The sequence below is a fragment of the Nomascus leucogenys genome, chromosome 24 (genome assembly GCF_006542625.1).
Source record: "Nomascus leucogenys isolate Asia chromosome 24, Asia_NLE_v1, whole genome shotgun sequence".
Lineage (NCBI taxonomy): Eukaryota > Metazoa > Chordata > Mammalia > Primates > Hylobatidae > Nomascus > Nomascus leucogenys.
Window position 1 is genome coordinate 26,604,831 of NC_044404.1, and position 25,806 is coordinate 26,630,636.

The window sequence follows — 25,806 nt, forward strand, 5'->3', positions numbered from 1 at the left end:
GGGAGGTCGAGGCAGTGAGATCACCTGAGGTCGGGAGTTCGAGACCAGCCTGACCAACATTAAGAAACTCTTTCTCTACTAAACACACAAAATTAGCTGGGTGTGGTGGCATGTGCTTGTAATCCTAGCTACTTGAGAGGCTGAGGCAGGAGAATCGCTTGAACCTGGGAGGTTGTGGTAAGCCAAGATTGTGCCACTGAACTCCAGTCTGGGCAACAAGAGAGAAACTCTGTCTCAAAAAAATAAAAAAGAAAAGGAAAAATGCCATATTCAGAAAATGGACTTTGCCTTCCGTATTCTCTTTGGAGAAAGGGAAGGAGTTATGAACAGATATGAGGTTGAGATTTCTAGATTTCTAGGCAAAGTTAATGATATTACAGCTTCTGGATTTAGTTCTGTTCTCCAGAAGGATGTAAGAAGCATTTACTCTGAAAGGAAGAATTCTCAAAAACTAGAATGTCCTGATATTCCTTAGTCATCATGGATGAACTCAGTTGTAGTGACAGTGGCCCACCTTCACCTATTCCCCCTTGCCTTTTCTTTTGCCATTGGTGCTTTTCTGTCCAAAAAGGTCAACCAAAATCAGAAAACCAGCCCCCATATGTTTGGTTGCCCAGCCGTTTCATGCCTGTCCTTGGGGGGACTTGGGTCTTTTGAACAGGAAATGAGCCAAGTCCACCCAGAAATATTATCTTTGTAGAAACCACTAGGGTCCTTTAAGCCAAGGTGAGAATCTGTTTCTTCAAACTTGGCCCAGAGGGGAGGACCTGTAGGTGTGGAGCTATGTTAACATACCTGGCCAGGCGCAGTGGCTCATGCCTGTAATCCCAGCACTTTGGGAGGCCGAGGCAGGTGGATCACGAGGTGAGGAGATTGAGACCATCCTGGACAACATGGTAAAACCCTGTTACTAGTAAAATATGAAAAATTAGCTGGGTGTGGGCTGGGCGCAGTGGCTCACACCTGTAATCCCAGCAGTTTGGGAGGCCAAGGCGGGCGAATCACCTGAGGTCGGGAGTTCAAGGCCAACCTGGCCAGTATGGTAAAACCCTGTCTCTACTAAATAATACAAAAATTAGCTGGGCGTGGTGGCAGGCACCTGTAATACCAGCTACTTGGGAGGCTGAGGCAGGGAGAATTGCTTGAACCCAGGAGGCAGATGTTGCAGTGAGCCAAGATCGTGCCACTGCACTCCAGCCTGGTGACAGAGCAAGACTCCATCTCAAACAAAACAAAACAAAAAACAACACCATACCCGATAAATCAAGTGTAGAATTAGCCCTATTGTTTTTTTCTGTGTCTATGACATACTAGAAAGCTGTGATGAAATGGATATGTATTCTGTTGCCATCCCTCTGGGGACCAGTGCTTGGTCTCCTGATCCCCCTACTCCATGGCCTGAAAGTGTTTCATCTTCCCTGCCTGTTATCAGCATAGAATTGGTTGGTATTGTGACATAATCTGATTGCCTTGAGGCAAAGCTTACCTCCAAGCTGCTAGCTTCCTTCCCATTTGACTTTTCCCAAAGAAGCTAAGAATCCATGCCTTTTTGAAGGTGGGAACTAGGGGTTGAAGGCTTAATCTTGAGAGTCAGCGAACCTGTCCCCTTAAGGCCAGCTTTGATGTAGGAAGAATATTGAATATTGTTTAATGAGATGGAAATGGGTGAAAGTAATTTTTCCTGACATTTTGGGGAAGGTAAGAGAGAAACCAAATTTAGACTAAAAGGGATCAGTGGCCAGGTGTGGTGGCTTACACCTGTAAGCAGTGTGGGAGGCTGAGGCAGGATTGCTTGAGGCCAGGAGCTGGAGACCAGCCTAGGCAACACGGCGAGATCCCCATCTCTACCAAAAAAAAAAAAAAAAAAAAAATAGTTGGCCATGGTGGTGCATGCCTGTAGTCCTGGCTACTTGGGAGGCTGAGGCAGGAGGATCGCTTGAGCCCAGGAGTTTGAGGCTGCATTGAGCTATGCTTGCACAACTGCATTCCAGCCTGGGTGACAGAGCAAGACCCTGTCTGAAAAACAAACAAATAATATAGGTCAGTGTTCAGAGGAACCATTATCAACAATATTTGGATTTTTATCCCTCTTATTTTCTAGAACTTGATTATAGCTCTCCTGTGTTCAGAGTTGTTCTTTTCAAAGTCATTTGAGGTTGTATTCTGGTTTAAGATTCTATCCATTTCTCACTCTCAGATCTGTTTGTTCTACCCTCTCCCCCTAAATATTTGCATTTTATATAGACCAGTAGGCTAAGGTAGGGAAGACCACTGACAAGTATAAATTTAAGAGTTTACAAAACCAAGGAGGCCATCCAGCCCACTAGTTCTAAGCCATGTTCAGCACAGTGCCAACTTTGCCTTCCCTGGCTGTCCTTGCTTGCTTTCTGGTTGCTGTAATTCTGAGGGGCAGCCAGGCTTGCTGTAGAGAGGAGAGCCAGATGATGTGGAAACCTAAGGCAACACCCCCTCCTTGTTACACTTCTCATACCCAGAACTCTGCTTGCTTTCTGTGTTCCTTTCCTCTCACTCCCCTTTCCTGCCCTCTTTACTCAAGTTCTAAGATTATAGCTGATGATCTTCATAATAGAACAAACTCTGTTTGGTTGACCTTCCTAACAGGGAATGCTTGGCTTTGAGAAAGTAAGGGGTTCCTAACGTCTTTGCCTTCTCTAGCTTTACAGTGCTCTTATTTCCTGCTGGGATTAGAACAGCCCTATTCCATAAATATGCACTGCTCTTGGCTGCTCTAACTCGGGCCCAGCTCTGACCCAGATTTTTTTTTTTTTTTTGTGTGTGTGTGTGTGTGTGTCAGATTTGAGTCTATTAACTAGTGACCCTCAAAACACTTCACACATTTTTGGCCAAAAAGTGGTTACTGAGTGGATAAGACAGTGAGAAGCCTTTGGGGGGCAGGGTGACTGGTCAGGCAGGTAGCATGGTATACAGGCCTGATGGGGACTGTGACAAACTGAAAAGCAGGGTTTCAACCAGTTAGTGGCCTATGGGAGTTCCAGAATCATCATCATCATCTTTTTTATTTTTCTTTTGGAAGAAGTTATATGCCTGGGGTCTGTATGAGGGTGTTAGGCAATGAATTAAAAAATTATCAGCCAGGCGCAGTGGCTCACGCCTGTAATCCCAGCACTTTGGGAAGCCGAGGCAGGCAGATCACAAGGTCAGGAGATCGAGACCATCCTGGCTAACACGGTGAAACCCCATCTCTACTAAAAAATACAAAAAATTAGCTGGGCGTGGTGGCGGGTGCCTGTAGTCCCAGCTACTCGGGAGGCTGAGGCAGGAGAATGGTGTGAACCCAGGAGGTGGAGCTTGCAGTGAGCCAAGATCGCGGCACTTCACTCCAGCCTCGGTGACAGAATGAGACTCCGTCTCAAAAAAATAATAATAATAATTCTCTGGGGCCTGTGGGTCTGTCCCTGCAGTGTCTTGTGGACTGCCCCGTGTAGCTTTGGCTCTCTCTTGGATTTACTCCCTTTGAGCTGGTGCCTAGAGTTTCTCCGGGGGTGGGGGACAGCTATGAGGAGCACCTTCTCATCTATCCTTTGCCAGTTCTCATTGTGTTTGGTGTTTGTTTTATTGGTTTGTTGGGGGGTGGCGGGGAGCGACAGGGGAAATGTTGAGCAGAAGCACTCGATGTGATTAAACCTCCGGCTGAGCAGATCTGTGGGAGTAGAATATCGACCCCTGAAAAATCAATGGCTGCTGCAGTGACCCAGCCGCTGTTTGCAGGGGCTCCCACCACAGGAATGCAAGCAGCCCAGCAGTCTTTCTTCTCCCCACCTTTTTACCTGAGCAGTGCCCTCAGCCTCCACCCAAAGGGTCAGACCTGCCTCAAGAGATTTTGCAGAGGTGGGTTAGAACAGCACGTTCTCATATTTTCACAATTAGATTGAAATTTCTCCAGTGACACAGAGCCCTGCCTCCGGCAGCCTCCTTTCCAGACATTCCTTTTCTGCACTGCTGCAGTTCTAGCAACAGCTCTTACCAAGTTGCCAAGACCCATTCGGGCTTGTACTTCTGAATTTTAAACAGGAGAATCGATTCTCTTGATACCAGCACCCAAGAGCCCCTCCCTTGTGGGGGGCTAGAATTCAGGTACTGGGGTATAGGATGGGGGAATAGAGATTAAGGGAAAGAAAGAAGACTAATAGAGATTGCGTCTAAAGAGGATGCTTTTGAGTAGATAATTCATTGAGCAACATTTATCAAGCATCTTGTCGTTTGTGTGTCTGGCATCTTTCTGGTCACTAATAGCCTGATCTTGCTCTGGTCCCACAGGCTAGTGGAGAAAAAGGGCAGATAGAACACAGTGCCATCAGTCCTGTAACACTGCATCTAGAGGAAGGAGCCTCAGAGGAACTCTGGGCCCTGCCTATAGGGTGTAGAGAACTAGTCCTGTGACTTGGGTCAAAGTAGATGGTTTAATAGAATGGCTAGCAGGTCTCTGCTTGGAGCATGGAGGCTTCTGATTCCTCACTGCCTTCACAAAACTGTTTTTATCTTGGAAGTTCCCAAGGCTAAAAAACAATTTTAGCCTGTAGTTGTTGTACCTATAATGCCAATTCTACTCTGGTGGTTGGGAAATCAGCCAGCCTGATGTGTGTGAAAGGAGAGCTCAGTTGCCCTATTGTTGGAGCACCTCTGTGGTCAGAGGGTTGAAGCTTGCTTGGCTTTTAAAGCCTCTAGAAGGGAGCCTTCCCATCTTGTAGCTTGGGGAGTGGGGCCCCTAAACAAAACCCAAACATCCTGCAGTTTGGAAGGGTGGCTGCAGTGCTGGGTGTGGAGGAAAGTGTGCGGGTTTGAAGTGGCCTAAGAGGAGGCCATCTAGAGGCTAGGAATATCTTGATTTTTTTTTTTCTCTCTGAGCCACACCCTTGTGATTGATAAAAGGATTAGAACATATTCAGTTTGAATACCCAGCAGAGACCAGGCTCTCCTACCTTCATGGGACTTCTTCCTTCATGAGACTTCTGCTTGTTTCCCTACATTCAAAGTCACCCTCCCCACAGCCCTTTGTCCTCTTACACATTAAGTACCCTACAGAAAACCCAGGGGTGAGAAAAAGTACTGTATCCTTTAATTTAGCATAGAAAAATTAGGTTGAAGTTGAAGGTTATCAGTGAAAGGGCTGATTTGAAATAAACGCTGAAAGTTATGGCAAGAGTAATTAGGAAAGAGGGGGGCTGGGCATGGTGGCTCACACCTGTAATCCAAGCACTTTGGGAGGCCGAGGCAGGTGGATCATCTGAGGTCAGGAGTTCGAGACCAACCTGACCAACATGGTGAAACCCCGTCTCTACTAAAAATACAAAAATTAGCCGGGCGTGGTGGTGAGGGTCTGTAATCCCAGCTACTCGAGAGGCTGAGGCAGGAGAATCACTAGAACCTGGGAGGCGGAGATTGCAGTGAGTTGAGATTGCACCACTGCACTCCAGCCTGGAGGACAGGGCAAAACTCCATCTAAAAAAAAAAAAAAAGGAAAGAGGGGAACACATAGCATCATAGATTTGTAGAGTTTGATTATCTAGTATAAGTCTTTCCTTCAATAAAGGAGTTAAGTGAGCCTCGTGAGGTTAGCCAGTTGAGTCAAGTAGCTAATCACACAGCGTATCTGGTGATATAGGTTGTTGGCCTTACCTCTACTGGAGCATGGAACTCAGCCTTTGATCATGTCAAGCTTCTATTAATACCTTATGGAAAGAGTGTAAAGTAATAATGGATTTGAACCTCAGGTCTATTTAATAGCTGTCTGTCCTTGGGCAAGTCACTTCTGAACCTGCTTCCTTGTTAAAATGGGGGTAATACCTATATCAGAAGATGATTGTGAAAATTAAATGAGAGTCAACCACTCACCTTAGGGTTGAATATGTGATAGTCACATATTCATGTCAATTCTGCTTCCTTTCAAAAGGAAGATATAAAGGAACTTTATTAACTTTTTCCAACATCCTTTGTATTTGGAGATTTGGTCTCCAGAGCTTTCTTTATGAATTCTGATGTGTATATAGGGGGTTTCCTCTTGGAGATGGGCCCCTGAAAAGCATTCTGGAGACAAGAAGAGTCTTAACCCTTCTCTCCTTTGTCTTCCCCATCAGGTGGCCAAAAGGTATCAGGAAGAATGAATCATTATCTTCAGAACAACAGCCTATTGTAGAAAAAGAGAAGAGGGAGTTTGGTGGGGGATCTCATCCTATGCGATGGTTTCTAAGATACAAACCAAGTTTTTGGAAACTGGACGGGGGCAAGTAGGAAACAGATTTTTCTGAGCCTTTCCTGGAGTAGTTTCTGCTGTTCTAAACCATGGAGGGTAGTCATGTGGGTGATAGGGCTTGGTCCTACACTAAAAGGGTAGTGTCAACCTCTGCATCTTTTCTTCCCCTTCCTTACTACCTGCTTAACTCCTGACCTGGAATTACCACCGGGTGTGAAAGGCAGCCTATTCTGTGTGTTGATTCTTTCTTGGCATTTCAGTTAACATCAGCAAGCCTGCTCTCTAGGCATAGGTGGCAGTTAATCTGTTGGATTGAGACCACTCTGTGGAATAATGTCACAGCAGTTCTGTAACTCTTGGAGTCCCTACCAGTCTGGGGTGGGTCAAATTTCTCTTTCTTACATTTATAGCAAAGACTAAGGAGAAAAAAAGAGAGCTTATGACTGAAACTTTATTGCACAAGTGTTCAGTAGAGGTAGCCTTTTCTCTTCTGCTACCCTCAACAAGTTGTTGCTTAAGGAAGGTTTTATGAAAAGCCAAGTCTCCCAAAAACTTACTTGCCTTAAGTAATTAATTTTGTCTCAGTTTTTCTTCCTTAGAGTTTAAGGCTATTGCCTCCTCTCCTACCTTTTCCTTTTCTTCATGGGTTATGTTTCCCAGTCTCTTCTGTGTTCTTCAGGATTTCCTCCCATTCTTCAGCATGAGAGCAGCCTAGGGGCGGGGCGGGGATAGGGGACTGACAAATTACTAGTGTAGATTTGGTCATTATGGAATTTTTTATTCAAGTATTGTCATTTAAGTGGAGATGGCTGAGCTGCAAGGTTCCCAGTGCTCACACTACAAGCATGTGTGTAGGATTTACCTGGTTCCCATGATGGGTGGTTTACCTGCCAATATCAGCACAACTCAGCAAAAGTTTTTCCCAACTAAATGGATATAAGAACTCCATCTGGGATTCCCCAAGGATTTAGCCAGATTTATGGGAAAACCCTAAATCGGAGCATTGCCATGAGCCTATTCTTTATACTTAACGTGTTGCCATTTAACCTGCTCAGCAAAATGAACTGATGTCATCCTCATGTGGCTCTATTGGGAGATAATTTAAACTTCCCTCCTCTAACCCTGATCTGGTATCTTGCTGCTTAAAAATATTCTTCAGTGGGCAGCCAATTCATCTTAGAACTTGCAGTTTTTCCTGTGAGAGTACCAGCACCCCCACCGCCCCTGCCCCACAAAATAAGGTATGGACTGTGTGATTTCAGGCATGGTTTTGTTGTGGTGTGAAGAGAAGGTGTTAGCTGCTGAGTTCTGTTTGTCAGCAGAGCCTGACAAACTCTTGTTGGCACTCACTAGGGCTGGGCAACCAATCACAGCTGGAACGGGTATCGTCATGGAGTCCCTATGGGCTTCCTCTATCAGGTCACATCCCAAAATAACACTGGGCAGTATTTCAAGTGAAGAAATGAAGGCTTTCAGGGCTGTAGCCAGCCTGGAGTGTGAGATTCTGTGTGAAATAGTTGGATCTGCTCCAGCGCTTTTGATCTGCATGGTAGATGAGCAATAAAATGCACAAAACACATTGGAAACACGTGAGGAAATTCTCCTGGCCCTGCTGCTTCCTTGGAACTGGTAGGGCACTGAGTGGGCTGATCCTCACCTCCCATCTCTCAGCAGGGTTATACTTGGAGAACAAACCCAGGAAAAGAAATCTTCCCATTACAGGGGCATTGCTACAGTTATTTCCGCAGTCCTTCCAGAAGATGCCTGTTAGGTGGGCTCTTTTGGGAAAATTGAGAACCTGAGAGTCCTGAGATGCCAAGGGCATCTCTCCCCAGGGAGAATAGGGGCTTGGATTGATTGAACCTTTTTTTTTTTTTGAGAGACAGTCTCGCTCTGTCGTCCAGGCTGGAGTGCAGTGGCGCAATCTCGGCTCATTGCAAGCTCCGCCTCCTGGGTTCACGCCATTCTCCTGCCTCAGCCTCCCGAGTAGCTGGGACTACAGGCGCACACCACCACGCCTGGCTAATTTTTTGTATTTTTTAGTGGAGATGGGGTTTCACCGTGTTAGTCAGGATGGTCTCAGTCTCCTGACCTCGTGATCCGCCCGCCTCGGCCTCCCAAAGTGCTGGGATTACAGGCTTGAGCCACCACCACACCTGGCCCGATTGAACTTTTTATTAATGATAAATGTGTTGTAGAAAACTGAACTGTTAGGAACATTGAGGTCTGACTCAACAATCAGACATCTGGCTTTTTGTGGAACAAAAGACCTGAAAAACTGGCTTTTTGTAGAGTAGAAAGCAGAGGTGTGTCCTGTGTAATAAAAGGACGTGGAGCTGAGAGCAATATCTGTTCATGTAGATAGAGGGGCAAGACATCTTTCGGAGACTTCTGCCCTTACCACTCCTTCCCATTTCCCAATAAAAATATTTACTATGACTAGCCACTGGGACTGGTGGGTATGTCTTAGAACTTCTGTTGCTGGTATGTTGTTATATCTCTCATTCCAGAATATTGCTGCTGGTTGTTTGACCCTGACTATATGGTGCTAGGGGGGTTTCATGCCTATGCCCCAGGAGTGTCACAGACTTAGATTTATCCAGCCCTCTCTGATTGTATATGTGAGAAAACTGAAGCCTGGCTTGTTGCCAGTTTGCCTAAGGTCACAACTGATAAGTACCAAAAGCTGGGCCTTGGTTTCCTAACTCAGAGGTATGACCTTTCTCCTCAGTTCATAAAGTGTCACAACATAATGGAGAAAGCCAGCATGGCCTATGGGGTTCAGCAGGCCCGGGTTTAAAATCTGGCTTCCACCACTTGCCAGATGACCTAAGCATGTAACCCAGTCTCTTTAGGCATCAGCTTCCTCAACTTCAAATTGGTAATGTGGCTGGGTACAGTGGCTCACGCCTGTGATCCCAGCACTTTGGGAGGCCAAGGTAGGAGGATTGCTTGAGCTCAGGAATTTGAGACCAGCCTGGGCAACATGGTGAAACCCCATCACTACAAAAATACAAAAAAATTAACCAGGTGTCTGTAGTCGCAGCTACTCTGGAGGCTGAGGTGGGAGAATGGCTTGAACCCAGGAGACAGAGGTTGCAGTGAGCCAAGATTGTGCCATTGCACTCCAGCCTGGGTAACAGCCAGACCCTGACTCAAAAAAAAAAACAAACCAAAACCAAAATGGTAATGGTAGTAGTATCTATAACCAAGAATTGCAGACAATTGGGTAACTTTGCTAAGTGTCTGGCATATAGTAGATGCTTAAATGGTAGCTGTTGTTAATCGTAAATGATTTGCCCCTTTCTATGCTAACATTTTGGCTCTTAAAATTATTTGAAACCAACTATCCGATGCTGACCAGTTGCCATCTAATGAAAATGACAGTTTGAGAGGTTGGCCTCAAGCCAGCCAAATCAGAGAGATAAGAAGATTAATGTTCTTCCTTCCCCAGTATTTTTCTATACCCAGGCATCTCAGCCAGGTGGGACTACTGTTGACAGTGGTTTATTTAGCACTTTTTCTCCAAGAAGCTCAGGGTACTTTACCAAAAGTGACAGGTCTCCTGAAGAAGGGGAAGCCACCTCTTTGCCAGCCACGGATGCCTCCAGAGTTCTGAGACCCCAGCCCCAAGAGCTGCAAAGGTTTTTTTTAGGCTTCTAGGATCCCTCAGGTGGACCAGGGGCATTCTTCCTTTGGATCTATGGTGAGCCTGGTTTTTTAACTGAAAGTGTGGCTGAAAGGACCTCCTCAGTTCTTGCCCTGAGCTGATAGGAGTGGTTGGTGGGTTTTGTTTTTTTTTTTTTGAGATGGAGTCTCGCTCTGTTGCCCAGGCTGGAGTGCAGTGGCGCGATCTCGGCTCACTGCAACCTCCGCCTCCCAGGTTCACGCCATTCTCCTGCCTCAGGCTCCTGAGTAACTGGGACTACAGGTACCTGCCACCACACCTGGCTATTTTTTTGTATTTTTAGTAGAGACGGGGTTTCACTATGTTAGCCAGGATGGTCTCGATCTCCTGACCTCGTGATCTGCCCACCTCGGCCTCCCAAAGTGCTGGGATTACAGGCGTGAGCCACCGTGCCTGGCCAGGTTTTGGTTTTTTGTTTTGTTTCTTGTTTTTGTTTTTTTTCTTAGCGCTTCAGTACATGTCCGAAGATACACACCAAGGCCAGGGGCAGTGGCTCATGCCTGTAATCCCAGAACGTTAGGAGGCTGAGGAGGGCAGATCGCTTGAGCCCAGGAGTTCGAGACAAGCCTGGGCAACATGGCAAGGCCCCATCTCTACAAAAAAATTAAAAAATTAGCCGGGGGGCCGGGCATGGTGGCTCATGCCTGTAATGCCGGCATTTGGGGAGGCCAAGGTGGGTGGATCACCTGAGGTCAGGAGTTAGAGACCAGCCTGGCCAACATGGTGAAACCCCGTCTCTACTAAAAATACAAAAATTAACTGGGTGTGGTGGCGCACGCCTGTAATCCCAGCTACTCAGGAGGCTGAGGCAGGAGAATTACTTGAACCCAGGAGGTGGAGGTTGCAGTGAGCCAAGATCACAAGATCATACCACTTCCCTCCAGCCTGGGTGACAGACCCAGACCGAGACCCTGTCTCTTTAAAAAAAAAAAACCCACAAAGATACACACCAAATTGAACAGCGGTTTCTCTATTGAGGGCAACAGAAAGACAGCCATGGGGGACTCTGGCTTCACCTATAATAGCTGAAATTTTTTTTTTCTTTTTTGAGACGGAGTCTCACTCTCTCGCCCAGGCTGGAGTGCAGTGGCGCAATCTCGGCTCACTGCAAGCCGTGCCTTCCAGGTTCACGCCATTCTCCTGCCTCAGCCTCCCGAATAGCTGGCACCACGGACGCCCGCCACCACGTCTGGCTAATTTTTTGTATTTTTAGTAAAGATGGGGTTTCACCGTGTTAGCCAGTATGGTCTCGATCTCCTGACCTTGTGATCCACCCGCCTCGGCCTCCCAAAGTGCTGGGATTACAGGTGTGAGCCACTGCACCCGGCCCAATATCTGAAATGTTTTTATCATGAGAATGTTTATGTTTTACTTGTATAACAGGAGACAAAAATGATCAAAACAAAACATTTAATTTTTCTAATCCCAGCTACTCAGGAGGCTGAGGCAGGAGAATCGCTTGAACCTGAGAGGTGGAGGTTGCAGTGAGCTGAGATCATGCCACTGCACTCCAGCCTAGGCGACAGACCGAGACCCTGTCTCTTAAAAAAAAAAAAAAAAAAAGCCGAGGCGAGCGGATCACGAGGTCAGGAGATCGAGACCATCCTGGCTAACATGGTGAAACCCCGTCTCTATTAAAAATACAAAAAAATATTAGCCGGGTGTGGTGGCGGGCGCCTGTAGTCCCAGCTACTCGGGAAGCTGAGGCAGAAGAATGGTGTAAACCCAGGAGGCAGAAGTCGCAGTGAGCCACGATAGCGCCACTGCATTCCAGCTTGGGCGACAGAGCAAGATTCTGTCTCAAAAAAAGGGGTGGGGAATAAAAACGCACAAAGATACGCACCAAATAATTGAACAGCGGTTTCTCTGTTGAGGGCAACAGAAAGACAGCTGTGGGGAACTTTGGTGTGGGGGACTTTGGCTTCACCTGTAATATCTGAATTGTTTTTATCATGAGAATGTTCATGTTTTACTTGTACAACTAAAGACAAAAATAATCAAAACTTTTTTTTTTTGAAACAGAGTCTCACTCTGTCACCCAGGCTGGAATGCAGTGGTGCTATCTTGGCTCACTGTAACCTCCACCTCCCGGGTTCAAGGAATTCTCCCTGCCTCAGCCTCCTGAGTACCTGGGATTACAGGTGCCCACCACCACGCCCGGGTTTTGCCATGTTGGCCAGGCTGGTCTCGAACTCCTGACCTCGTGATCCGCCTACCTCGGCCTCCTAAAGTGCTGGGATTACGGACATGAGCTACCGCACCTGGCCAACATACAGTTTTTCAAAGCGATTTGAACTGAACCAAGTTCTCGTCTGATGGGTGGATCCTTGATTGCTATTCTGTTCTGAAATACACTTCTTTTTCCTGTAAGCAGGAAAGTTCTTATTACCAGAAGCTGGCAGTTTGATAAGGAGTGGAGACTGTAGGAAGGGAGTGGGTGAGGGAAACTTCTGGTCCCTAAAACAGGGCATTGAGCTGTGGAATTTGCTATAGACTGTAGGGCCTAACGAGTGCTCTCTTGAGACCCTTTCTACTTACAGTGGCTCTCCTTGTCATCTTGCTGCCTCTTTTAGTTTGTTCTTGGCTCAGAGGCTAGATGTCCGTGGTATAACTTAGCCATCAAAACAGGGATGGGGCTGGGCACAGTGACTCATGCCTATCATATCCGGAGTTTGGGAGGCCAGTGTGGGAGGATTGAGCCCAAGAGTTTGAGACCACCCTGGGCAACATGGCAGAATCCCTTCTCCACACATACACCACAGCCAGACATGGTGGCGCCTGCCTGTGTACACACACATACAGAGCCAGATGTGGTGGTGCGTGCCTGTAGTCCCAGCTACTCGGGAGGCTGAAGTAAGAGGATCACTTGAGCTGGGCAGGTTGAGGCTGCAGGGAGCTGGCATCATGCCAGTGTACTCCAGCCTGGGGTAACAGAGTGAGACCCTGTCTCAAAAAAAAAAGAACCAAGGATGTAATCCCTCTATCTTGGGATTAACGTGGGGCTCTTCATAGCTCCAAGTACTTCAGTCCTTCGAGAAAGGAAGATGTCCTTTGCTGTTACCTCGTGGTTGGCCTCTTGAAATCATTCTATGCTGGAACGAATTCTCACTGCATTTTTAAAGTATGCTATGGCATACCTGGCCTACTTCTTACCAACAAGAAAGCTAGCATTTTCTGACTTCTCAGCTAACATGGAAAGCTGGACACAGGCACAAATGCACACCTACCTACCTGCCTTCAGAGCAAACTTTGTCTCCAAGAGCTCAGCAGAAATGCTGTCAGCCTAGTGAGGTACCCAAGTGGTTTGTGGAAGGTCCACCCAGCTTGGATACTTGAAGGAGAGCCTAAAAGGTGCCCTCTGACCTCCAGTGTTACTGTCAGATCTTAGGGTCAAAGTCACTTTCAGCCGATCTTTCCAGGGTGAGCTTGTTTGTGTGAGCAGGAATAGACTCAAATCAAACCAACCTGGATCTCCTCCTCCTCGAGATGTGTGGTGTTTTCGGTTTTGTTTTTGTTTGTTGTTTTTGAGATGGTGTTTTGCTCTGTTACCTATGCTGGAGTGCAGTGGTACAATCTCGGCTCACTACGGCCTCCTCCTCCTGGGCTTAAGTGATTCTCCCACCTCAGCCTCCCAAGTAGCTGGGACTGCAGCTGCACACCACCACACCTGGCTTATTTTTGAGGGTATTTTTAGTAGAGACAGGGTTTCGCCATGTTGCCCAGGCTGGTCTCGAATTCCTGGGCTCAAGTGATCTGCCCACCTCAGCCTCCCAAAAGGCTGGGACTACAGGCATGAGCCACTGCACGTGGCCCGGTGTGTTTCTTTAAGAGAACTCTTTTCTTTACCATTTAAGTATCAGGGTTTTCATCCTTTCTTCAATTACAGTTAGTTCTCAGCCTGAAGTAATGTTGCTAGAGAATGAACATGGGGCAGGGGATGGAGTTAGGGTACATTTTCTGGGGTGAATATTTTTCATATTGAGCTCTTGTTTGCTAATACTGGAGTTTGTTGACCTAGAGTGAACTCTTCATTGATTAACTCAAGACAAGCAAAGCCAACAAATAAATACCAAGTTCTCACTGAAAAACATAAAAGCTGGGAAAAAAAACAGAATTTGTTCAATTGGCAAACATTTGTTGATTACTGTTATAGACCAGGTGTTAGGAGTGTAGTCCCAGACCTTCTTGGCAGTTAAGAAATTGTCTTTCTCATCCAATGTCTCTCTTTCTTACCTCCTACCCCTTATGTTGCAAAGTATGGTGACTTGGAGTGAGTCCTTGGCAAATGGAGGCTATGATAATCTATAATAATAATAATCATTGTAATATATAATAGAAGGAGAGGGGATCTATAAATGTTTCCCAAACTTGTTAACATTCTCTTGTAGCTCCTGGTGCCATCCTGGCAGCATTTTGTAAAGTTTTGCTATTAGAAAAGAACTGAAGACTCAACTGAAATAGTTGCTTTCTTATGACTGTAGAAGTTATGACTGGGAAAGAAGACGAAAGTGCTAGATCTGCTTCTGAAGGGATAGAATAGGAGTCAGCAAAACTCAGTCACACCATTGTTCGTATATTGTCTGATTACTATTGCACTATAGTGTCAGAGTTGAGTAGTTTTGAAGGAGGCTTTATGGCCCACAAAGATCTAATATATATTCCACCTGGTCCTTAACGGAGTTTGCCATATGTAAGTTACAGTATGATGACTGGGGCCAGGCACGGTGGCTCATGCCTATAATCCCAGCACTTTGGGAGGCCAAGGAGGGTGGATCACCTGAGGTCGGGAGATCACCTGACCAACATGGAGAAAACCCGTCTCTACTAAAAATACAAAAATTTAGCCAGGCGTGGTGGCACTTGCCTGTAATCCCAGCCACTCGGGAGGCTGAGGCAGGAGAATTGCTTGAACCCGGGAGGCGGAGGTTGCAATGAGCCGAGACGCGCCATTGCACTCCAGCCTGGGCAACAAGAGCGAAACTCTGTCTCAAAAAAAAAAAAAAAAAAAAAAAAAAAATTTTTAATAAAAATAGTATCATGACTAAAGAACGTGTGTGATGTATTTGCTCTTGGTTATTTAAGGAAAATGCTAAGCAAGTAGTAGGATTATTGAAAGTAGAATTTTTCTGCTTAATATTACTAATCCATGTTCTTACATATATGTTCTAGGATCTATCTGGTTCAATAGATGACCTCCCTATGGGGACAGAAGGAGCTCTGAGTCCTGGAGTGAGCACATCAGGGATTTCCAGCAGCCAAGGAGAGCAGAGTAATCCAGCTCAGTCTCCTTTCTCTCCTCATACCTCCCCTCACCTGCCTGGCATCCGAGGCCCTTCCCCTTCCCCTGTTGGCTCTCCCGCCAGTGTTGCTCAGTCTCGCTCAGGACCACTCTCGCCTGCTGCAGTGCCAGGTACCCTCAAGTGCTGGGCTTTAGGGAGAGGGAAAGGTGACTGCCCCCAGGAATATTAAGGAGCCCTAGTCTTCCACTGGCAGAGAAAGCATCTCTGGCTCATGCCTGCATAGTTTCCCCTTAGCATTTGGAGAAGGGAGATTGGAACCTGTTGGCTGGATCTCTTTGTGGGTGGTACTGGGAGGTGCTTGGCCTCTTCATGAGCCATTTCTAGCTCTGAATTGACTTCCTAGTTAGAATTCCCAGGCTTAGCCATGATATGCTTATGTTGTTCTTTGTCTGGAGCAGGCAACCAGATGCCACCTCGGCCACCCAGTGGCCAGTCGGACAGCATCATGCATCCTTCCATGAACCAATCAAGCATTGCCCAAGATCGAGGTGAGAGCCTGGGTGTTGGGGAGGGGCAGGGAGCTAGGGCAGACATTTGAGTGCCGTGTGCAGTAGCTTTTGGAGAGCTGTTTGACTGTGAAGCTGAGGACAATCCCTGCAGCAAATTGTGTTTATGTTCTTTAAAAGTTGACATAATAATTGTACTTATTTATGGGGTACATAATGATGTTTCAGTAGATATAACGTATAGTGATCAGATCAGGGTAATTAACAGATATATAATCTCAAACACTTACTACTTCTTTGTGCTGAGACCCAGCAGCAAATTGTGAAGTTAGAGTGGGCTTGGCCATGTTAGTGTCTCCATTTCTCAGTACTTGTCTGTGTTTTGATGGTTGCCCCGTTACATTTTGCCTCATTTGGTCGGCAGTTGCTGAAGACTCAACATTCGGTCTTCACTCATTAAGTCATTCATTTTGGTTTTTGTCATTGTTCTTTGTCTTTTCAAACCTCCATTTAGTAGAAACAGTTGGCATGCCCTGGTTAATGGTTTATGTCACTCTGAAGGTGCCTAAAATGACACAGCACTATATAGAAAATCAGTTAGAGACTCCGTGCAAGTAGCTGCTAAAGAAAATGTAGATGGTTAAGTCCCAGGATAAGGATGGAGAGCATTTGTTCGCATTGTATAAAGCTAATAACTATATGGATACTACCCTCAAATAGGTTATATGCAGAGGAACCCCCAGATGCCCCAGTACAGTTCCCCCCAGCCTGGCTCAGCCTTATCTCCGCGTCAGCCTTCCGGAGGACAGATACACACAGGCATGGGCTCCTACCAGCAGAACTCCATGGGGAGCTATGGTCCCCAGGGGGGTCAGTATGGCCCACAAGGTCAGTATACTACCCAGTTAGGAGTAGATAGGGGTGAGAGGAGAAAACAGTTCCTTGTCTGATATGTTGCCATCTAGCTTGTAACCTTGTGAGAGAAGGTCTGTCCTTTGCCTTTAATCCACCCAGCCCAGGCCCTGAAGTAGGGCAAGGCAAGATTCCATTTGTCTTCACTTACTCTGTCACCATGAGAAAGTCTTTCAATTTCACTGAGCCTCTGTTTCATTTATAAAAATGGAGATTAGGTGTTTACTCCACCATTGAGCACAGACAATTTATACATGGTAGCTATTGGTTATTTTTTTTATTATTTTTAGTGAATAAGTCATAATGGAATAGATCTTTGCTCAAAATTGCAGCCCTAGGCCGATCAAAAGTTGAGAATCTTACACAGAGCGTGGAAATAGAAAGGAAGTTATCTTCTTCTGGAAGTTGAAATGCCTGTGTGGCAGCAAAGCCAGCCTTGCTCTGTGCTGCCTTTAAGATGGAGGGGATAACTGACCTGCTTTTACATTGCTTCTGGCATCCCCCCCTTTTTCTCATGGCGATAAAGGCTACCATGAAGTTGATCTCTTTTCTAACCAAAATATTGAATGACATTGTTTGGTGTTCTAGAGTTGAGAGATATTAGTGAGTTGCTAGTGAGTGACTAACCAAGTCTTCTCTTCCTCCCCTCCCAGGTGGCTACCCCAGGCAGCCAAACTATAATGCCTTGCCCAATGCCAACTACCCCAGTGCAGGCATGGCTGGAGGCATAAACCCCATGGGTGCCGGAGGTCAAATGCATGGACAGCCTGGCATCCCACCTTATGGCACACTTCCTCCAGGGAGGATGAGTCATGCCTCCATGGGCAACCGGCCTTATGGCCCTAACATGGCCAATATGCCACCTCAGGTTGGGTCAGGGATGTGTCCCCCACCAGGGGGCATGAACCGGAAAACCCAAGAAACTGCTGTCGCCATGCATGTTACTGCCAACTCTATCCAAAACAGGTAAGGCCTGGGAAGTGGAGAGGGCGTCAGTGCAAGAAAATGTATTATAGACCCACTCAGATTATTGAGATGCTTCTGGACCTAAACCAGGGGGGAAAATGGGTGTGTGTGTATGAAGTGTTAATTCTTACATACCTTAGATGGGTCTGAAATTTCACGTGACTAAACATCATATGTAAAGAGCTTTATAAAAGACAGGTTTTTGGCCGGGCGTGGTGGCTCACGCCTGTAATCCTAGCACTTTGGGAGGCCAAGGCGGGCAGATCATGAGGTCAGAAATTTGAGACCAGCCTGACCAACATGGTAAAACCCTGTCTGTACTAAAAATACAAAAATTAGCTGGGCGTGGTGGCACACGCCTGTAATCCCGGCTACTCAGGAGGCTGAGGCAGGAGAATCGCTTGAACCCAGGAGGAGGAGGTTGCAGTGAGCCGAGATTGCACCACTGCACTCCAGCTTGGACGACAGAACGAGACTGTCAAAAAAAAAAAGGGTTTTGTGGGGTGTTTTGTTTTGTTTTGGGGTCTTTTGAGACAGGGCCTTGCTCTATTCCCCAGGCTGAATTGCAGTGGCATGACCACAGTTCACTGCAGCCTCGACCTCCCAGGCTCAAGTGATCCTTCCACCTCAGCCTTCTGAGTAGTTGGGACTACAGGCACACACCACCACACCTGGCTAATTTTTTTTAAATTTTACTTATTTATTTATTTATTTAGAGACAATCTCACTCTGTTGCCCAAGCAGGAGTGCAATGGCGCACTTTCAGCTCACTGCAACCTCTGCTTCCCAGGTTCAAGCAATTCTCCTGCCTCAGCCTCCTGAGTAGCTGGTGTTACAGGCACCCACCACCATGCCCTGCTAATTTTTATATTTTTAGACTGGGTTTCACCATGTTAGCCAGGCTGGTCTCAAACTCCTGACCTCAAGTGAGCTGCCTGCCTTGGCCTCCGAAAGTGCTGGGATTACAGGTATGATCCACCATGGCCGGCCTTTTTTTTTTTGTAATAGAGATGGGGTCTCACTATGTTGCCAGGGCTAAAGACTGCTTATTTTGATGTGCAAAATAAGTGTTCGGAGTAGGTGGTTTAACTTCTATCAGTCAACTTTTTGGTTTCCAAAAAGATTCTTAATGATACATATGTCTTGGATCTTTGGTGTTAGAAATAGCAAATGGTAAGCTTGTGGTTTGCCATTTCTCCTACTGTTTTATGTGGTCCTACGTGTTGACTCTGGTGCGAGAGTGCAGAAGGCTTATGGGATTAGGTTTAACGACTTCTTTGGCTACTAAATCTTACTGAGTTGTTGATGAACCAAGGTAGAATAGGGCGATTGACTATAAAGAGGTAGATTTGGTAGAACTTCACAATGATGGAAGTGCAAAGTTTGCATTAGGCCCCTCAAGAAATAATGCAAAGCCACCTCTGGGTGCTATGCTGAGGGTTCCAGTCTGGTTGGGATTTAGCATGACGAAAAGTGGTACAGTTCGGCATTTCATCTATGCCTTTTGCCACAGACAGGGCCCTTAAATGGAAATACAACTTGACTTTGGAGGTGGATTTGAGGAAGGCAGTACTTAAAGGACACAGCAGGGCTCTGCTTCAAAGAATTGTACCCTTTGAAATTGAGCTATTGTGGCCGGGTGCGGTGGCTCACTCCTGTAATCCTAGCACTTTGGGAGGCTGAGGCAGGTGGATCACCTGAGGTCAGAAGTTCAAGACCAGCCTGCCCAGCATGGCGAAACCCCATCTCTACTAAAAATACAAAAAAATAGCCAGGCATGGTGGCAGGCGCCTGTAATCCCAGCTACTCACGAGGCTGAGGCAGAATTGCTTGAACTCGGGAGGCGGAGGTTGCATTGAGTCGAGATTGTGCCATTGCACTCCAGCCTGGGAGACAAGAGTGAAACTCCATCTCAAAAAAAAAAAAAAAAAAAAATTGTCCAGGCACGGTGGCTCACCCCTGTAATCCCAGCATTTTGGGAGGCTGAGGCAGGCGGATAACGAGGTCAGGACATCAAGACCATCCTGGCTAATAATGGTGAAACCCTGTCTCTACTAAAAGTACAAAAAATTAGCCGGGCGTGGTAGCAGGCGCCTGTAGTCCCAGCTACTTGGGAGGCTGAGGCAGGAGAATGGCGTGAACCCAGGAGGCGGGGCTTGCAGTGAGCTGAGATCACGCCATTGCTCTCCAGCCTGGGCAACAGAGTGAGACTCCATCTCAAAAAAAAAAAGAATTAAACTATTGTTTGCTATCTAGAGCTTGAACTCTCTTAGTATCTTTCATGGGAGGTAGAAGATAAGAAAATCTGGGTGTTGGCCGGGCTCAGTGGCTCATGCCTGTAATCCCAGCACTTTGGGAAGCCGAGGCAGGTGGATCACCTGAGGTCAGGAGTTCGAGACCAGCCTGACCAACGTGGAGAAAGCCCGTCTCTACTAAAAATACAACATTAGCCGGGTGTAGTGGTACATGCTTGTAATCCCAGCTACTCGGGAGGCTGAGAAAGGAGAATTGCTTGAACCTGGGAGGCGGAGGTTGCAGTGAGCCGAGATTTCGCCATTGCATTCCAGCCTCGGCAACAAGAGTGAAACTCCGTCTCAAAAAAAAAAAAGAAAAAATCTGGGTGTTAGCTGGACATGGTGGTGCATGGCTCATAGTCTTAGGCAGTCAGGAGGCTGAAGAAGGCAGATTGTTTGAGCTCAGGAGATTAAGGCTGCAGTAAGCTATGATCACACCACTGCACTCCAGCCAGGGTGCCAGAGCAATACCCTGTCTCAAGAAAATAAAGAAAAATAATATCTGGATGTTGCATAGTTCTAGTTTGGGGACCCATAAATGTTTTCCTTTTAATCCTTTCTAGATGATCACACAGCACTATTTGGCTCAAGTTCAAATCTAAAAGCTCAGAGTCTAACCTTTGTCTCTCTCACTTTCCATCTTCTTCCTTAGGCCGCCAGGCTACCCCAATATGAATCAAGGGGGCATGATGGGAACTGGACCTCCTTATGGACAAGGGATTAATAGTATGGCTGGCATGATCAACCCTCAGGGACCCCCATATTCCATGGGTGGAACCATGGCCAACAATTCTGCAGGTAAGAGCTAGTCATTCTCACTAGGGATTTCTTCAAGAGTCACATCACAGCTAAACTTACTGGACTTGAGAATTTTTTTCTCTTTTACAGGGATGGCAGCCAGCCCAGAGATGATGGGCCTTGGGGATGTCAAGTTAACTCCAGCCACCAAAATGAACAACAAGGCAGATGGGACACCCAAGACAGAATCCAAATCCAAGGTAGTGATTTTTGTTTTGACTCCTTTCAACTTTGTGTCCTATCTTTTTCAGTGATAGGAAGGAAAAAGAAAAGAGAGTGATAAGATCCCAGCCTTTTATGACACCGGACTAGATAGTCTCTGAAAAAGCTGCTGTTGCCTCCTCTTACCATGAAGGGTCCCAGAATAATAGCTCAGTGAGTTGGGTCTGGTTTGGTCTAAGGGATCCTGGTAAATAACATAATATTCTCACAGCTGTTTGTTATGGGGGAAATGTCAGACCCTGCAGCATCAAACTCTCTGTACTGTTTGGCTGGTGCCCTCTCTGAAACCGTGCCTCCTGTACTCAAGCATTGATAGATGGGGTGTGCCATGGGCAACTAGTTGCTCTTCTCTTCCTGAACCTCACTCATAGCAGCAGGATTGGTACCCTGTGTTCTGTAAAGAGGGAGATAAGGCAGATGAGGCTTGAGTCCTTGGCTTCCCTTAGGTTGGTCCTGGGTGTGCTGTTAGGCTGTGCGGTAGTAAAGGGTCCTACTCAGCATTTGGGTCATTTGAAATATTTCTGTCCTTGGCCATACCTCACTTTCCCTATCTATATACATAGGGAAAATTAAAATCATAGCTGTTAACCTCCTGTGAGTCTTCACCTCTGGCTCCCAGCCCTTTTGACCATCTTCCTGTCTTGTACAGGATGATATCCAAAGCCCTTCAACCAGGTGGGAGACCCTTCCTTTGTTTAGAAGAGGCAAAGAGTTTCTTTTCATTTTAGTCCATCCCATTGCCTCAAGATCGTGTTGTGAGTTTTTCGATTTCTCTAAAACATAGTACCTAAGTATGTTCAGGCTCCTGGGTAGTAGTGTGGGAGCAGTAGTGGCTTTGATGTCAGGTGGACAAGGATTTGATACTCAGCCTGCCACTTAAAAGCTGTGAGATCTTAGGCTTTGCCTCCTGGTGCCTGCTTCCTTATCTTTAAAAATGGGGATAATTTTATAATACCTAACATATAAAGGCATCTAGCACAGCACCCAGTACATAACATATATTCACCGTTAGCTTCCTTCCTTTATAGGAAAAAAAAATTTGGTTCTCTTTTGGCCCTTCAACCTTATGAAGGTAGGGCAGGTGTTAGTGACCACCCCAGAGTAAGAAGCGTTAACACTGCTCCAGTCAAGAGACTTCTGAGACCCTTAGCATAGGCTTTGAATCTGACCCATTCCTATGAATTTTGACCTGAACCTTCCAGAAATCCAGTTCTTCTACTACAACCAATGAGAAGATCACCAAGTTGTATGAGCTGGGTGGTGAGCCTGAGAGGAAGATGTGGGTGGACCGTTATCTGGCCTTCACTGAGGAGAAGGCCATGGGCATGACAAATCTGCCTGCTGTGGGTAGGAAACCTCTGGACCTCTATCGCCTCTATGTGTCTGTGAAGGAGATTGGTGGATTGACTCAGGTGAGTGGGCGCCTGACACTTGACTGCCCCTGTGGTTTCCACAAACCCCTTTCTAGGTACTCACTGGCTTCACGTGGTACCATGCATCCCACAGGGACATCATCCTCTCCTGCTTTCTGAGTCGAATATTGATAGACCGGGGAGCACAGGTTTCCCAGAAGATAAGACAGGAAGCAGAGACCTCCCTGGTAGTATGAGGTATTAGCAGTAAGTTTACCGTGTATCTAGGGTCCCATTGAGGTGTAAAGCTAGGGAAAGTCTGTGGACATTCTGATTCCATGGGAGGCAATTTGGCATAGTAGCAAAGACAGGATTTGGAGAGATGGACCTGGTTTTGAATTGCTTCTTGGCCACTTATAACATATATGACCTTAAGGTGTGTAACCACTCTGAACCTTAATTTCCTTATTTGTAAAATACAAAGAGTATGTAACAGTATATAACCCACTAGACTGTCAAAAGTTAGAAATAACTTTGGCTTTCAGCAAGGTTTCTGCCACATAAATCGGCCTGCAAGATGGTACAGAGGCAGCCAGAGTAGAAGCAGATCTTCCCATTCCTGGAAGCTTCCCAGTAGAGATAGGATTTCAGGAACTGCTTAGTAGAAATAGTTTATAATAAAGGAAGAAGTAGTAGGAAATTATGTGTTTAGTTATTCTGTATGGGAAACTTAAATGAAAACCTGAATTGGACACTACCCAGAGCTTGCGCCTACTCTGATACCTTACAATTTTGTAGACTCAGCCCAGGAGGCAAACAGGTGAGGCAGCACAGACAGACAGCAGACTGTGCCTTGCAGACTTCCCTCCTGTGTGTGTTCTGTAGTCACCAGACCAGAAGCCTGCTGTTGGATCAGTTTGTGGCTGAGCTCGGGGAGGCGTGGCAGGGAGGGACTTATTCCAAACCTTCTAAATCAGAAGAGGAAAACAGCTGTCACCAGCAGAAAAGAAAGTGGTTGGAATGAAGCCAGCCAACAGTCAGTTATGAATTCCTTCTCCCTTCAGGCTTTATTCCCCTCCCCCACAAAGGAAAACAAAACAAAACAAGACACGTGCATACTGCCACATAACTGGCATGAGAAGCAAAGCCACGGAAGGCTTTTGAGGTGACTTCATGCATATTCCTGCCATTCTCCCTAATACTCAGATCTCATAGTCAAGCCTTCCCTGCCTATAGGGAAAGGGAGCATTGGGTTAGGTTTCGCTCACTTCTGATTGGGTGGGCTTCAGGGTTCACTGAACCTAGGATGAGATACAGAGAGAATTCTAATGCCTGAGCCTGTCTTCCAGATTGCAAAAGGATGCAAACCTTTAAAATGCCATGATTGTAATTGAACTTTTATAGAGACAGTGATAATTCAGGGGCAAAAGAGTGCTGTTTATAAGTTAGTTTGTGAAGGCTCCAAGAAAGCAAAGCTGAATCTTGAGCTTATCTAAAGGATTAGTAGGGTTTAGGTGGAAGAGTGGCCAATCCAGTAGACTGGCCTAGATGCCACGGAGATGGGAGAGGGTCTGGATATTTACCACCAAGGCCATCTCCAACAATGAAGACTTAGCTCAGGTGTTACCCACTCTAAGAAGTATTCCTAGTCACCTCTGCCCCTCTAGGTTGTCCTCCTCTTGTGCCTCTTTAAACTCTTCTTTCTAGTATCATGGGTACCATATCAGCAGACATTACAACCTATCGAACTTCCGTTGTGTATAGGGACTGGAAAACCCTTGTTCCCAGGCCTTGGGGGAACAGGCTTACCATATGGTAGATGAATAAGCAAAAGAATACATAAAGAAGGAGACTTGTCCAGTTAGAGCAGAAAGACTAATTGTAGGGAGCATCTGGGGAATGGGCTTGGTCAATGTGCCCTGAAGCTGAGGGAAGGAGGCAGAACTGTATGTTGGCTGCTGGGGAGGTACAAAAGTCATAATAAGGCCCTGGGCCAGGCACAGTGGCTCACACCTGTAATCCCAGCACTTTGGGAGGCCGAGATGGGCGGATCATCTGAGGTCAGGAGTTTGAGACCAGCCTGGCCAACATGGCCAAACCTTGTCTCTACTAAAAATATAAAAATTAGTGGGGCGTGGTGACAGGCACCTGTGGTCCCAGTACTTGGGAGGCTGAGGCAGGAGAATTGCTTGAACCCGGGAGGCGGAGGTTGCAGTGAGCCGAAATGGTGCCACTACACTCCAGCCTGAGTGACAGAGTGAGACTCTGTCTCTAAATAAATAAGACCCTGAACACCCGGACCGTCAAGACAGTGACTGGTGAGGGAGAGGGACCTGTGGTTATTTGTCAATGAGATATGTAGGGGAGCAGTGGCACAAGAATGTCAAATTTGCAGGGAGCACCACCCCAAGAAAAAAAAATCAGATGTGTAAATCCCCAGTTTGACAAAGCAAGTCAAGCAGAGTGGTCATTGATATTATCATGAGTCTCCATTTTATAAAATGTTAGTTTTTATTAGCGCATCTAAAATAGGATTTAGGGCCAGGCGTGGTGGCTCACGCCTGTAATCCCAGCACTTTGGGAGGCTGAGGTGGGTAGATGACTTGAGGCCGGGAGTTTGAGACCAGCCTGATCGACATGGTGAAACCCCGTCTCTACTACAAATACAAAAATTAGTCAGGCGTGATGGTGCACGCCTGTAATCCCAGCTACTCGGGAGGCTGAGATAAGAGAATCGCTTGAGCCCGGGAGGCAGAGGTTGCAGTGAGCCAAGATCGCGCCACTGCACTCCAGCCTAGGCGACAGAGCAAGATTTATTTTTTCTGTCTCAAAAATAAATAAATAAAATAGGATTTAGATATCCAGATGATTTGTACACCACTTTTCAGCAGTGTACTAAAAAACCGGACTGTGAATTCTGTTCCAGTAGTAATGTGAAATTTGCCCTGTTGTGAATAAGCACAGTCTGATAGTTGCAGTGGAACATCCTGAGGGTAAAATGAAGCCAGCTGCAGATTTAACACTTCTTATGGACTATCCACCAAGCAAGATTAACTTTTTCAATTACCTAAGAACTGTGATTCTACAAAGATGAATACCTTACAGCCTGATGGGGCTTGGGGCTTATGGGCAGGAAAACCAGGCGGGAGATAAACCCCGACTCCTTTGGTTTGGTTACACAGGTCAACAAGAACAAAAAATGGCGGGAACTTGCAACCAACCTGAATGTGGGCACATCAAGCAGTGCTGCCAGCTCCTTGAAAAAGCAGTATATCCAGTGTCTCTATGCCTTTGAATGCAAGATTGAACGGGGAGAAGACCCTCCCCCAGACATCTTTGCAGCTGCTGATTCCAAGAAGTCCCAGCCCAAGATCCAGCCTCCCTCTCCTGGTAAGGATGGGGTCAGCGGCCCCACCAAGGCTGAGAGGGCCTGTTGCCCTAGCCTCTTATTCAGGATATGAATAAGAGGCTTATCCAACAGGATATGCCAAGGATCTGTGCTCTGTCTTGCCCTACCACAGGGTTTAACAGGTTGGCTGACTAGAGAGTGGGCAGTGGAAACTCCCTTGGGAGGTACTCTGCAGCAGCCCTTAAGT

At 46.5% G+C, this 25,806-nt stretch overlaps 1 protein-coding gene across 2 annotated transcripts in view; it reads left to right on the top strand.

Annotated features, from left to right (window-relative positions):
• The window catches only part of ARID1A (AT-rich interaction domain 1A), an 86,702-nt gene that overhangs the window by 50,291 nt on the left and 10,605 nt on the right, over positions 1–25,806 (top strand). For both annotated transcript variants that reach the window (XM_030805666.1, XM_030805667.1), the window contains exons 5-12: positions 15,090–15,330; positions 15,619–15,708; positions 16,387–16,554; positions 17,232–17,544; positions 20,491–20,636; positions 20,727–20,836; positions 22,061–22,270; positions 25,393–25,600. In XM_030805666.1, coding sequence (XP_030661526.1) covers positions 15,090–15,330; positions 15,619–15,708; positions 16,387–16,554; positions 17,232–17,544; positions 20,491–20,636; positions 20,727–20,836; positions 22,061–22,270; positions 25,393–25,600 — 1,486 coding nt within the window. The remainder of the gene's footprint in view (positions 1–15,089; positions 15,331–15,618; positions 15,709–16,386; positions 16,555–17,231; positions 17,545–20,490; positions 20,637–20,726; positions 20,837–22,060; positions 22,271–25,392; positions 25,601–25,806) is intronic.